Consider the following 14,661-nt stretch of genomic DNA (forward strand, 5'->3'; position numbering starts at 1 on the left):
CAAATGCCATAGGGATAGAAGTGAGGGAAGCATGCGTAGGTGTCGTTGCACAACTTCTTTAAAGAAAGAGAAACAAAATCAGAGGTAAGGCAGTTATCGTTCCAAATGGTGCATGGCCATAGGTTCGTTGGCAGTGTTGATAGCACCAGTCACTGTGGGGTCAACAAGCCTACCGTTGTGCACACGTCACTGGGTTGCAGGAAACAATGTAACATGCATTTCAAGCCGAACTATGAATACTGTATGGACAAGCGTTTGTCGAGTAGGTCACACCTCATGGCACCGATTCGGCCGACTGACCGAACTGATCCCAGCCATGGGGCCTCTGAATAAATGAGCTTTGGGGCTATTTATTGACTTACATGACCGTTTGGTGGGAGTTTATATGACGATTGTCAAATTACTCAAATTAACAAGACTTTACTACAAGCTCAAAAATACTACTACTACAAAAACCATAAAAAAAAGTGACAAGTCATGACACTCAGTCATGTTCTGGCACCTAGAAAAAGAACAAAACAAATACTGGCTGGCTTTTTTTTTTTTTCTTTCAGTAGTTGCTGATGCTCTCCGCTACCAAACCAAAACATGCACGAGTGCTGCCTGCAACAGCTTTGTTAAGCTATGAATGCGGTGTCTAAGGCCATCGACAGAGAAACATGTGGCACCTTCTGCTTGTGCTGTATGAGGGCGGGCAGAGTGGGGAACCGAACCGAGCACTCGGTGCAACGGTGGGTGAAGTGTATCTCCTTGTGCCTGATGAGGCTGGCCAGCAGGTAGGATGTGTACGGGCAGTATGGGCACGTGTACAGCCGCACGGAGGTCTGGGCTGCTGCTGCTGCCGACGGCTGCTGCTCGATCAGGGGCGTCAACGTGACCATGGGGCTCACCAATGGAGGGCCACTGCCATCAATCTTGGAGTCGCAGGAGTGGGCCGCAAGGGCCACCGGGTGGGTGAACACCACACGGCACTGGCAGCACATGAGTGCTGCACAAACAACATGCAGTGGCACATTGACAATACGGAGGACAAGACATTCGAACAAAAACACTGTGGCCTTAAACCTTCTTCCCAGCTTTTTCCCTTGGCACAGTGGGATTTAAGGTCCTGTAGCGACAGATAGGCTACAATGGGCAACATGATCAAGGTCTCCAGATTAAAGGGGCCATGACAGCTAACGTTTGAGCATAAACTGGTTATTGCATTCCACTCCACACACATTAAATTATAGTTACTCGAAATTTGAGCTCATTCGGTGCAGTAGATATTTTCAAAATGAAATTTCTTTGTTAAATCAAAAGCAGCTTCCTGGTGTGGCAATCAATCACTGACCGCTGACGTCACCGACATATCATCCCCATGTCGTCTGCTATTCGCGGTGTCGGCTTAACTCTTTCATGCATGCCGTGGACGGTGGTCGCTGAGAGCTTCGTTCTTTTCCTTCAGCAAAAAGATTTTATTTGCATATTCTCTTTTTTCTTTGAGAAGACTTCACTATATTATGTGACCTTAGTGATCATCGGACTTGTTTTGGGCTTCCGTCTAGAGATTATCGAGGAGGCCGAAATCAATGGGTTCATGCTGTATTATTTAACCATACAGTCAGAAGTATATTATTTGTACGTTACGAGAGTTAGCTTGTTTTAGCAACAAGCGCTCCCGCATATAAAAAGTTACATGTCCAAAGTTTCCTTTCGCCGTGTATGCAGCGAAAGAGGGAAGGGGCTAGCATTGTGTTGCTGATTGCTGAACTATTGCCCGTCGCTCTTTCGGTTCAAAATCTAAGAGGAAAACCCAAACAAGCATACGTTGGCGCGAAAGCACACATTGCGACATTAGAGGAGCAGAAAAAACTTTTGTACAAAGTGGTCTCTTGACTTGCTGTTATATGCGCGTGTTAGTCAAACTTAATTATTTTCGGCTGGTAAAGCATTTTTGCAAAACTATGTTCAGTCTGGCCACGGCCAGCGCACGAAAGCATGCGCTACCGTCACTGCTTCAGTCCCGTCACCACAAAACTCAACGCGATTCGAATGCGCTTCACTGCCCGCACCGAACAAGAGCCTCCCAGCCGCTGTTGTCTCCGTCTCACCTCCCCTGCTGCCACACGCGCGCGACTGCGACCGACTACGGAGCCTAACCTCGCATTTTTCTAGTGCTTCTCCAGCAAATGACTCATGAGTGCTTCAACGTAAATATACACCATTTAGTATTTAGTGTGTGAGCCCTAACTCCCAGATGAATGCGCCATTCGGGGATTACGACTGCACCCCCAGCGCAATTGTTTACATAGCTTTTGCATATGACTGAATGTATGCTGCTCGTTCGCACGGCATAAATGCACGCTCAGCTAAGAAAAACAAAACTACCCACTTCTTTTCACACCAGTCGCATCTTTATGTGTAGTTTGTTTACAAACTACAACAGCGCTGCAAAAAGCGCCGTGGATGTTACATCCCCTGCCTGCGCCAGGTACCCACAAGTGACGCCAACAGCTGCCGACTGCGCTCGCTTGACTAGGGTCACATCAACGCTTCCCATTCAATGTGCACACGCTTTCTGATGTGGGGATACACATGAATCCCTTGTCCCATTATAACGACCGCGCGTAATTAACACACGAGATTAAGCGAGCTGTTAGGGAGGATGGTAGGAGAGGGCACACTGGCCACTTCCCACTGCCTCCCAGTCTCCCGCAATTCGCGGGTTTCCCTCTCCTTCCGGCCTAGCCTGGACACCTCCTCTCCCCAGTCCGAGCCGAAGAGCGGGCGCCTCGCTCGGGGGTTTTTCGGCAGTTGAGAGCACATGCGCTTGGTTCATGATTTCCGCCTGAGAGACAGCCGCTGTCACCGAGTGGCCCAGTCACCGTACGCACCTACCGCAACGGGCCGTGAGCGCGAAGCCATGCCAGGTGAGCAGAACACTCCTCTCGCCTCCTTCCTTGCGTGTGCTTCTCATTTCGGTGAGTTTTTATTTCACCTCCGTACGCTAGCGGGATGTTCGCTCGCTACGACGGTTGTATTTGAGTGCTGGTATAATTACTCAGGCAGATTAAAGCTTGTTCGAGTGCGCAACTTTGGCCCGAACCCGCCGCAGTGGAGACTTCTCGCACCCCGGGACTAGAAGGTGACTGTAGCGTCTAGACCCCCTGTGGCGCATTCTTTCGTTAATAACCCCCATAATGTAAGCAGTCATTGATTTAAGGTCACTACTGCTAGAACTACACTCGATGGCCACATACAACCACTAAGGCTTGTGAATGTGTGCTCCATAATCGCCGAAACTGTAGACCCAAACCCCACATACTCGTGCAAGGCATACTTGTCGCAGAATGGGCTGGCAGTTTGGCACTGACTGACACTTCTCGCCAAGGTCATTGCTGATGAGAAGGGGGAACATATAAAGTGTAGCTGCTTGTTTTCCTTTTTCTAGAACGGTTAAGCTACAGACAAGCCCAGCTGTTTGGTCCTTAACTAATCGGGTGTCAATTTTTCTCGCTCAGCCTCCGGTCTGAGAAAAACAGATCTGGCGACCTCCGCTGATCAGTTCCGTCGGCTTTGTGGAGCCGAATACCTCACACTACGGCAATAGGCGACCATTGGTAGTGCTGGCGGCATCGCCAGTTTAATGCGACAGATCAGTGCGTTGATCAGCTGAGCAATTAACCTAACTGCACAGCCCGACTGTGATTCTGCCTTATGCTGAAGAAAACATACCTTGCTGTATATCACTTTTGTGCAGTAACATCTTCATCAAGCACTTCTGCATGAGGGACGATCACTGTGTCAATTGTCCACAAAAAAAAAGAGACATGTCCTTTAATATTGCAGCTTGCATTGCCATTGCAGACAACGCTCCACCACCTATTCTTTTAAGACGTCACACGAGCATTTCAAAATGGCCGTCACTCTCGGTGGGAGGAGTTATCTGATTCCAATTTCTATCGCATTTTTTTTTTTTGGTAATACATACTGAGCGCTGGGCACTAAAACTTTGTGAGTAGAATCACGGACTTGTATATTATTCACAAAAGTATAAAACGGCAATACCTTGAATGACTCTGTCATCGCCGCTTTAATTTAGACAACCTGGGGTTCCTAACCTCCGCCTTCATGTGTTGCTGTGTTCAGACATTACATAACAGATGGTGGCATGAAACGAAGTGACACTGAGAACTGTATCAGCATGTTGCCATGCGGGCCTGGTATTGGCGGCGCTCGGCAGGTTTCATGAGCATCAGTTGGTAGAGAGCCGTAACTGAAGTCAGAATGAGTTTGTAGAGGGCTGAAGTTTAAGCGAACTATAATCGCACTTGCCAAAGATGTGTGCCAAATTTGTTTCTTGTACACGCCTTGGGAAGGGGGTGGGCTGCCCACCTCACTTTGGTCTTTGTGGTCGTGAAAGCAAGAGGTGCTTAGAATTGATTAAATAAGGCAGTTCCCGGCTCCTGCTGCTGCCTGACCAGATAGGAGGGCCTGACCTGATGCTGGAGCATACAGTACTATCACGCTCAGTATGAGCTACACCATCTGAGCGCATGGCCAAGCGCACTCTCTGGTCGGATAATGGCGCCGAAAATATTGTTCTTCGCCGCTATCGGGAAATGATGGGGCTCTTTCGGCAGCCGCGTGTAGCCCCACTTGCTTCTTTACCTTGGCCCCGTTTATTTCTTGACTGTTTCAATCAGTTTTTATTGCTTTTTTTTTCTGTCTATTGAAATTTGAGCTGGAAAACTGAAAAACTACAAGTGCATATAGCATGTGGCACAAAGTTCTGCATTCCCCAATACTTGAAGTGATTAAGTAAAAAAGCAGCTGACCAGATAACATAGATATCAGGAAGCGGGACTTGACGAAGTTTGGGCATCGGGCCACAGCTGCAGTTACCATATTCGGGACTGATACCACCGCAAGGAAGACGAGAGTGACAGCAAGCAAGCGGTGGTGATGCGTGCTCGTAGTAACAGCCACATTCTCTCCCGATAAGCACGTCACTATCGGCGCCACTGTATAACCATGGAGCGCTTTCCGGCATGGCATATGCTCGCGCGGTGTAGCTCATATTGAGAGCGATAAACACAGCCACCCAAGTCTTTAACTGGCGCACGTGATGGCCGAATTTTCTGTGATTCTGTGTGTTACAGAGGAGCTAACCTGCGAAAAGTACAAGCATAAGAAAGCCCTTGCCCAATCTTTACCTTCCGGCAAGTTTTATCCGCCCTAAGGTGCAGGGACACAGAAAAATCGACCATCGCACACGCCAGTGAAAGATTTGGGCAACTGTACATGCTGCTTAGGCCGAGACAACCAACCCCTGTAGCTGGGCTATCTAGCCGGATGCAACTGTCGCTTTGCTCAACCCCCTCACATATATATATGAGCCAAACCTTCACCTTGAGCCTTCACCCCAACAGGTTTACTTGAGCTAACTCTGTCGAGCTCGTGTAAGCCTAGGCTGTTTTTCCTGCACATCAATAGAAAGTAAACATGATGTCATCTGCATTTGATGAATAATTTTGTGTAGTAGTGTAGCTTAAACATACCTCTATGTAAAAAAAAAATTACATTTGCAAGCTCCAAAAAATAATTTAAAAATTCTAAAACTGATATACTTTTTTTTTTTTTTATGTTCAGCGGCATACATTTCCAGGAACAGATATTTTATTACGCAAAGGCAGCCTTTTTCAAACCAGCTGAAAAGGTTATTAAGTGCACATTGTTGGCAATCCTAGCAATTGGTCAAAGTTCCCAGTTTCACTGTGAGCGTACACAATGCAATACTTGGTACTGTACAGCAGCCACAACAAGATTTTAGATATGTCATTCAGTGGCTAAACTGCTTGTATGTGCATAGTCATAGTTAAAAAATTGCAGAGCAACATTTTCCTCAAAAGGATGTTCTGTTCAGTTCCACCTGATTAGAACTTATTTGTTAGCTGCAACCTGCACAATTACATATGCTGCACCACCTGGCTGCAGCAGGCTAGCTCGACCTCTACAGTCAACCTCTGATATATTGAGCTCAAAGGAGATCGTGAAATAGTTAGACATATCGATAATTCGATATATAAAATATACCAATAGATAAGCTTCTCTGTAAGCAGAAGAGTGACGCGCGCCGACGTGCGTGCCGAGTGCTACCTCACGCCAGGCACCAAAATGAGATGCACTTTCAATATGACTTTAACTTCACGTGCCACATCAGGGGCGTACGCGCTCACCAAATATCTGGCAAGCACAGATCGAGAGCCCAAGCTCACATGACCCACATGTCGTGCAGTGCAGCACATTCAAAGGACATTGCAGTTGGGGGCTCGCTTCAAAGCTGTGAAGGACGGTGCTTCGGGAAAAGCCATCTCGATCATAGAGAGTTCTAATACTATTGCTGCTAAGGTATAATAATGGAATAGTATTTAAATTGAAATTTGGTACAATTTACTTTTGTGTCGCCTTCAGCACCAAAGCAGGACAAGCGAGAGCTGCCGCAAGGCTTCGGTCAGCCAGGCTGGCTTCACTGCGTGACAACCAGTGCACCAAACGCTGGCTTCATCGCATCACAGCAGTGCTGCATTGAAAACAACCTCTGTATACCTAAACCCACTTTATGGCGCACTTGACTTTCGCCTCGCTGTGCAGGTTTACAACGTTAGCGCTGCCAGCAGGTGGCCAAAGTAGCGCAGCTGACCAGGCTCCATGTGCGAAATGTGATCGTGAGAATGCTATTAGGAGAAGTGCCCCTTTCAGGTGCACGGCATGCAGCTCAATACACTGAATGTCCTGCTGAATGGGAGTTCAACAAATGCGAACATTTCTATACTTTTGCATGGGAGTTCCCAAGTGGATATTGCAATAATTCGATATGTCCAAGATTGATTGTACACTGTATACTGAGTATGCCTGAGGCTTCCACCAGGAACTTGACTGCAAGTTTGACAGCGGTACAATCGACATGCACTTGCAGTCCATGATGCTATATGCAGTCATTTTCCACCACTACTGTTTCAGGTTTCACACTGTGAGAGAAATCCCTGTCAAAGTTCACATTCAAGCGCACCTCCAAGAGGCTCTTGGGAGCCCCTGCCTGGTAACAGGAAGTTGTCCTGAATGTGGATGTCCGGGAATTCGGAGTGCTTGAGGCCATGTTCAGCAAGCAGGCTCAGTCGATGAAACATGGCATTGCACAAGGTGCACGTGTACCTCGAGTGACAATCCTGCGGCACTGCAGGAAACAACAGAGGTTGTTGCTGAATGCTCCGTGCCACTGCAAAAGTGGCATACACACAAAGGGATTCTTGCGGCAAAGTCAAATATCTAAGACACTAGAGCCACAAATGAACACCAATCCCTGGAAATATACACTGAGTCAAGAAGAGAAGCAGTTTTCTTACCACTCACTCCCAAGGCTCACCATTCAGGCTGATGTGACTGGGGTTTGGGGACCTAGGCTTCACAGCCAACTGGTCAAGAGTAGACGAGACATCGAGGCAGTAGCAGCCAGGGAGGAGAGCAAAGAAACAATGTTTATGTACACTTATTTACATTAGTGAAGTGTGTACTGGTCGAGAGAAGAGAACAGAGCTAAGCTGAGCTAGTGGATACAACTCCACTTCATAAATACTGCTTGTTGTCCAGCTAGAGAGCTGGGGAAATAGAGTTCATGTCGGGCAGACCAATCAGGGAGACACTTGCAAGCATTCGAGGTGCCACCCACTGCCGACAGGGGTACTTGTGCCTCCTCGCACACCTTCATGTGGCGAGGTTGAACTTCCTCGGAGGCAGTGGCGATCTTGAGCTGGCGCTGGAAATGCAGCACCAAGTTTAGGCAGTCCAGGATTGCGAGAAGTCCGCCCCTGGCAAATGTACCTTTACCACTGCACCTAATTCTCGGAATGTCGCGGGCATTCCCATTTGGCGAACACTGCATAGGTACTTTTGCTCTTACCAACAATATGAAAAACTTCTTCGTGATCACCCCAGCGAGAGACAGGCGCGTAATTATACATGAATGGGTCGCTCCCCATTATTCTGGCCCGACGAGGCGAATTATCGCCGCAGCATGTGGTGGCAATGGAACCCCTCTCATCGCTGCGGACTAGGCGTCTTCAATGGCTATCGCTCGACGAACCCGCTTGAGTCCTGTGCTCTAGCCGTGTGGACCTCAGCTGGGACCCCAGTTATAACAGGGCACAGCTTTTATTTCAATAAGTGACATAACGAATTGCCAATCCAACAGAAAAAGTCCCGTCTTACACCTTTAGACAATCAGTGGCTGCTGCTCAAAACAACAACATTCAATCCAAATACAAAGAAGCATTGCCACTTTTCTGCAGTACCACAATTGTTGCTTCATGCACAAAATTTAAAATGCACACTGTCAACATCACTTACTGGAGACCCCCAAAACAGCATGTGCATGATATTTAACTACAACAATAGAGAGCTACACTGTCACAATGCAGGCAGGCAACAAGAGGACCCAAAGCTTGCAGTATTTATAAGCAGTGAGGCACTCTGCTTAATCTCTGACAGTGACGGAAAGCAATCTTTTGATGGTCACTAAGCAGCAACAATGAATGAGGCAATAGATAGCTGACATTACTAGTAAAGATTTACAGCATTGAAACCAAAAAGCTACCAATGGGCCATGTTCAAAATTTCATAAGCAGGCTTTCACACACACACTGCAACTGACCCACACAAGATAGCCAAGATTGTGGTTGGATATTTCAAAGGCAAGATAGCAACCACCATGACTGATAGTAGGAAAAAGCAAACATATAATGGAATGATTAAACATGCCAGTTGGCACACTCTGAAAGCTTGAGCTCTGCCATTTTGGTTGCACTTGATGCTAAGTCTACTCCTGCTATTTCACACTAGGTCGACGAGTAGCCTTTAATTTCTCTCCTAACTTTGAGGTGCGAGTCTCTCTAGAACCACATGACTGGGGCCCTTCATTTTCAAGTAAAACCTGCTTTTACCCGATTCTCACCCTCTAAACTTATACCATCAGGTTAAACCTCATTCTTACCGTAAAATGCGCCTTCCAGAGAACTTAGTTTTCCAGTGAAAAAGAGCTGATGACACTGCACGGATATCTCATACTTTTATTTCCAGAGAGCTGTTCTCATTGAACGAGCTAATTTTAAACCTCTTTGAACACTTCATATTCATGATACGGGCTAAGGATATAGAAATGAGAAACCAAAACACGGGTGCCAACCAGGTGCCTTATACCATTGGCATCACTATGTCAAGCAAGCATTGCCCACACCAATGACGATGTGCAGCAGTGGGATTGTGCGATAAAAATGTGTTGCGATGCTGAATGAATATTTTTACGGCATAAAACAAAGTCTACCATGGTAGGTCTTGCAGAGACATGAAAGTGCTGTGCAATAGATATGGTAATGTTCGTGGCAAAACAACTGTTAATAAATTAGAAGAGAATACTACCTGATAGAGTGCACTCCCCCCACCCCACCACAAGAGCACTAATGGTAAATTGCACTTCGCTGCAAAAATGATAAAAAGAAAATAATTATGTAATATTTTAGCCAATAATCCGATTATTGCCAGAATTTCAGCTCCAAGTATTGCCCGACTATTTTTTTTACCCACTGAATGCCAGAAAAAATACCCTCAAACAAAGGAATCAGTAGGCATGAGTACAAAGCATTAAAAAGGCAGTCCCACAACCAGCGCAAACTGGCCCACAAGTTTTACCTCGGTGCAGCACTATATTTAACTGCACCAAAGTACCCAGTAAAAACAGATAATCTGCAGGTATTGAAGTGGGCCTGTGTGTATGTACATTACTATAGCAGAAGGCACCAACAGAACGGGATCCAAGAGCAGAGTTGCACTGATGAGCTGCACTGTATTCAATGCGCTATATACTCTTGTTACAGCTGCCATGACTATGTCCTTCTGTTCTTGAACAGTCGTAAGAAATCAAGGTCCTGTAGTCCAGGCTTACATGATGACACCTTTGATACCAGAAGAGAGCGATTTAAACTTACTGTCTTTAAATTCTCACGAGATGAGTGAGTACCACCACAAGGATTCATGCCGAACAAAATTAATTGATGCCTGCAAATGCACAATTAGACCTACTGCAGGAATGAATGCGTCTTTCTTCTATTCACAATCTTCTCCTCCCATCATAATATGCTACCGCTGTTGCAGTATTCAGCTACTTAGCGTAAGTTTGAATACTGGTGTTCTTACAGCAGTTTCCTCAGAAGTCGCTGTAACTTATCATGGTCATCTCTTAAACAAACAAACTATTACTTCCAAGCCTGCCATGATATAGTAAATGCTTGCATTCAGCCAGAAAACCACAGTACTGACAAATGGCAAAGTCCAAAAATGCATACAAATGGAACCCTGCTGGAGGGCAAACAGTGCACCAACGAGGATAAGAGAATGCCGAGTAGATGACACAGTACTACTGTCTCTTGTTTAATGTTCTACTTAGTGTCGTCTAGTACAGTAAACTCTCACTAATTTGGCTTTCAAGGGGCCCGGGAAATTGTGGGGTGGTGTGAAGCTATGGAAAGCGAAAGCAAAGCTATGCGACTGAGCCATATGAGCTATATTTTGGAAATGGGGAGCATTCAATAGTCGTTCCTGCCACAGCGTGTGCGGGCACCACTGTCCCTTGCAGTTTCGAGGAGGCCTCCTACACTAGTCGTAGGCTACATGCCTCGTACCGCGACGCAATCATCGTTAGACTTAAACCGGTACGAGGCTCACCCATGTCCGAATTAACAAACGTCTGGGGCCATAGACTTATATGGGCGTTGCAGAGTTTATGCTCCTCGTTCTATCATCCAAATTTCTGAATTAACAAGATTTTATTGTACTTATTATTCTTTGTCCTCGATGCTGCTCTGTTTACCTATCAAATTGAACTATCACAAATTGTATGATTAGCAGTTCCCATGCAGTCCTGCAATGAAAATAAAGCTGAGCATAACTGACAAAGAACCTTTACCTTGCACCATGAAGGTTGGCGCATCGACTACGCAGAGTGTGCCGTTGTTGTTGGCCAGAAGAGCAGTCATCTGTGGTGGCAAGTACAGAGGGTGCTGTGTTGTCATGGCAACCAAGGGCTGCAAGGGCAGGGTGGAGCCATGCAACTGCAGGTGCTTCAGCAGGATAGCCTCGCTAGGGAATGTGTGGTTGCAGTGTCCGCATTTCAGAGATGGCTTGGTGTGCAACTGTTGGTGGCAAGACAGCACGCGCAATTTCATTCCCACTGCTGGTGAAACAATGGACAAAGGAAATAATGCATAAGATAGAAGTTCTGATGTCTGTTCTCAAACGGCAGTACCTGGTGCCTTGAAAATAGAAACATCAGCCTGATTAAACAAAGAAACTGAAGAAAGCAAACAATAAATCGCATCTCTCCCCAAGCCCATCATTTGAAGATTTTGTAATACTTATCAACTTACTTAGTGCAGTATATAAAAGTTAGCAATGACATTTATAATTGTGAAAAGGGTGTTCAGTCACTGATTTTTTGAACTCACTAGGGATCGCGAAAATGTCTGAAAAATGAAGTTTTGAAGAAAGAAATCACTTGGCATAACTTCCGATCATAGCTATGGTAGAGGAAAGGTTTCTGTAGCCAAAGGAGACGAATGGAACTGTGACTGCGCTATCTGCAGACCCATGTTATCCTGCTTGACCAACCATCAACAACATATCATAGTACGACAGAGAAGCAATGCGAAACCACGAAATTAATGCAGGACACAAGCTGCAGAAGCAGACGTCCCAAGCGTTACCCCTGCGGCGCCCGCGCTTCTGATGCGCTCCTGCGACTGACAGCGCCACCTACGCTTTTCATCGCTCCGGCGACCACCTCGCTCCCACTGCCGCGCGCTGAAGACTGCACACTTCCCAATTCTAGAACACTATAGCGTGAATGACTCTAGGGACTTGTACTTGGCTTGTGCTTCTGAAACTGCTGCAACCAATGGCTTCGTGCAAGCTAAGCACAAAGTAAAAACACTGCTTTATTGTATCTTAGCAACACTGCCTATGGTACTTTTGTTCTTGCCTATCAATATATTGTTGCATGAGAGAGCAATGAACTGTGGGCAGTAAATTATGCACATCATAAGGCATAGCTACCAAATTTCACCTCAGCTTTTGCTACATGCCCTTTGCTTTTACACAATTGTTGGGTTTATCCAATCTCTATCCTCAGCAAAAATGGCATATTCCCAGTCTTGGGACAATAATCTTCAGCGTAGAAAGATTTAATACTACTGTTATTGTCCCTTTAATGTGACTAGAGAATAAGTATCTATTTTACCCTAACATGTATTTATTCTTTTATAGTTCATGCTGGTATGACTGTTCACTCTTGTCAACTCAGTTGTAGGATAAAGCATAAAAGTTCCTAGCTAGGGGAGGGGTGTGCTCAAGAAATCGGGAATTTAAACAGTGTAGGGTGTCTAAATTTCACAGGAGAGGGGAGAGGTGTTGAAGGTAGAGAAGTGGTAGTCATTTTTGGTAGCTAGCCTAAAAAGAACTATTAGGAACCAAGGAGGTGCCTTTAGAAAAGCAAGGGGGTGTGTAAGGGAATAAATTGCACAATGTCTGCTGTGTTTATGAATTTGGGATGCTCACCTCTAGGTGGCCCCTAAAGATGTTCGTCTGTTCAGTGGCAAAACTGCAGAAGCAGCAAGTGAGCAAAGGTTGAGATGGCTTCTCCTTGGGGCATTCATGCATCACAAGGTCCCCCAGGGCACGAAAGGTTCCCCGGCACAGCGGGCATGGGTACTCAGTCCGCTCTTGGATCACCGGTGTCCCTGCTGCGGTCAAAAGGCACAAGTACAGATCAGGAACCACTTCACTGTAAGCTCTTTTTTTTTTTTTCTTTAATAAGCCACGGGGGCAAGCGTGACTTGTTTCTAGGCAGAGGAAACAGCAACTTATTCTCTGGTGCTGTCATCATGCTAACAAACTGTAATGACAAACAATGCATCTTAATAGGGTGCATGTTAGGGTGCATCTTAAAAGGGCTTGCTAAACAACAACAAAAAATGCACGGCTTAAGCAGCATACCGATACATATAAAAAAAAAAATCGCATGTTATACATATGTATAAAACTGCACACTGAACGAGGGAAACGCACACCCGGGGGGGGGGGGGGGGGGGGGGGGGGGGGGTCTTTGATTTCCTCACTGCTGAGAAACGGCCACCGAAACTGAGGAGAAAACAGAACCGGAAACGAAGAAAGTTCACAACCGTGTCGGCGTGCGCATCAACATCAGTAAGCGAAGCAGCAAGTGCTCTGTTTGCAGGCTGCTACAGCTGTACTGTTTCTGCGGTACTGTTTTCTCTCATTACTAAACGCAAATTGTGCCTATCGTCCCCACGTCCTTCGTGAGTCTACTCACGAAGGGGCGCCACTATGCTTTGTTTTGTGACAGCTGCTTCGGAGAGCACGTGCGATATGTGTATGTAAGGTATGTATGGTAAGCGGTAAGGTTTGTGCACTGTGGGATTTGTTAAACCGGGGTATAGTCTGCTGTGGTTACGTACGGAATGCCTCTCCTCTACGTATCGACATACGTTCAAAGCGTGTATGTTAATACGTTTAAGTATAAAACATCTAATCATTCCAATCCCTCATACACGCACTGAGAATGTTCTGACAACATGAAGCGTAACAATCGTGCGCACGTGAGTAACAATATCGCCTTTAAACTACGCGAATCTCTCGGCGTCGCTGATGCAGAAGCATCTGCGACGCCTATTGAAAGAGAAGCGTTCTTACTGTGCGATATCGTAAGTAGGTTCTCCAGCAGTTTTCCTCGGTCCAGGGAATCGGCATCCGGTGTGTCCAGTAGGGACTCGACGAACATCGCTGGGTAAAACTCATCGTCGTCGCTGCACCAGGTGACTTGTGCAGCCTAGCAGGGACAGAAGTGTAGCTAGTGTCAGCGTCGCGACTGCTACATCGAATGGGTTTAGCTAAAAATTAACACATGCTGCAGCACAGATCTCATTATATTCTGTACTTCAGTAACTGAAGTAGCTGCAGAAAAAAAAAAAAAAAAAAAAGTTTTTGTGCGAGTGTAGGCGAGCGGCAGGCGGCAAAGTATGAATCGCACAAGACGCCGATAGTTGATCGTTCAGAAAAACGTATGCAAGAAGCGCGCAATTCATTATGAAGATTCTTTGGACGCGCTGCATTTGCAGCTATGATGTTTTGCCACGGAGCATGACGAAAAGCATCACACGGGCATCCTCTGGGAAGACGACCCTAACAGCGCGAGATCCTGACCGGAGCTCTCAGGACTTCTAGCAACAAGCGCGATCATGCTCTTACTACAACGTAAGAAAATCACTCGTTGAGCGTTTGAAGTAGGATCTCACCGCCATAATCCTAAAGCAGCACGAATCGCGGTAAACATTCAAGCTCGTACAAGGGATTCCACATTTGAACTTTAGTCAAGTATGATCGAACATGATGGAAGCGAACGAAGAACGGAAACTGCGGAAACCCACGAATGAATTCACGTTTCCGGTTGTGTTTAGCGCGTCTAATTTTTTTCTTTCAGCTAATGACTCTGTGCCCATCGAAAAATTTATTTTTTACGGCAACGATTAATTTGGAATTTTTAGGCTGCTGGCG

The 14,661-nt window shown here is 46.1% G+C and overlaps 2 protein-coding genes across 3 annotated transcripts in view; one reads left to right on the plus strand and one right to left on the minus strand.

Moving 5' to 3' along the window:
- The window catches only part of LOC146185007 (uncharacterized), a 28,467-nt gene extending 13,927 nt beyond the window's left edge, over positions 1-14,540 (minus strand). The window contains exons 1-6 of one of the 2 annotated variants that reach the window (XM_084605958.1): positions 14,403-14,540; positions 13,801-13,936; positions 12,646-12,830; positions 11,000-11,225; positions 7,055-7,219; positions 669-988 (exon numbers count right to left, since the gene is read on the minus strand). In XM_084605958.1, the coding sequence (XP_084462084.1) occupies positions 669-988; positions 7,055-7,219; positions 11,000-11,225; positions 12,646-12,830; positions 13,801-13,936; positions 14,403-14,408 (1,038 nt within the window). In that variant the 5' untranslated portion in view covers positions 14,409-14,540. Of the gene's footprint in view, positions 1-668; positions 989-7,054; positions 7,220-10,999; positions 11,226-12,645; positions 12,831-13,268; positions 13,399-13,800; positions 13,937-14,402 lie in introns of those variants that run through there. The other variant, XM_084605959.1, reaches the window with a different exon arrangement.
- Positions 13,356-14,661, plus strand: part of LOC146185009 (uncharacterized) — a 30,624-nt gene continuing 29,318 nt past the window's right edge. The window contains exon 1 of the mRNA XM_084605961.1: positions 13,356-13,489. The gene's annotated coding sequence lies outside the window, so the exon portion shown is untranslated. The remainder of the gene's footprint in view (positions 13,490-14,661) is intronic.

This window comes from Amblyomma maculatum, chromosome 6, assembly GCF_055883805.1.
Source record: "Amblyomma maculatum isolate TAMU_Amacu chromosome 6, ASM5588380v1, whole genome shotgun sequence".
Taxonomy (NCBI): domain Eukaryota; kingdom Metazoa; phylum Arthropoda; class Arachnida; order Ixodida; family Ixodidae; genus Amblyomma; species Amblyomma maculatum.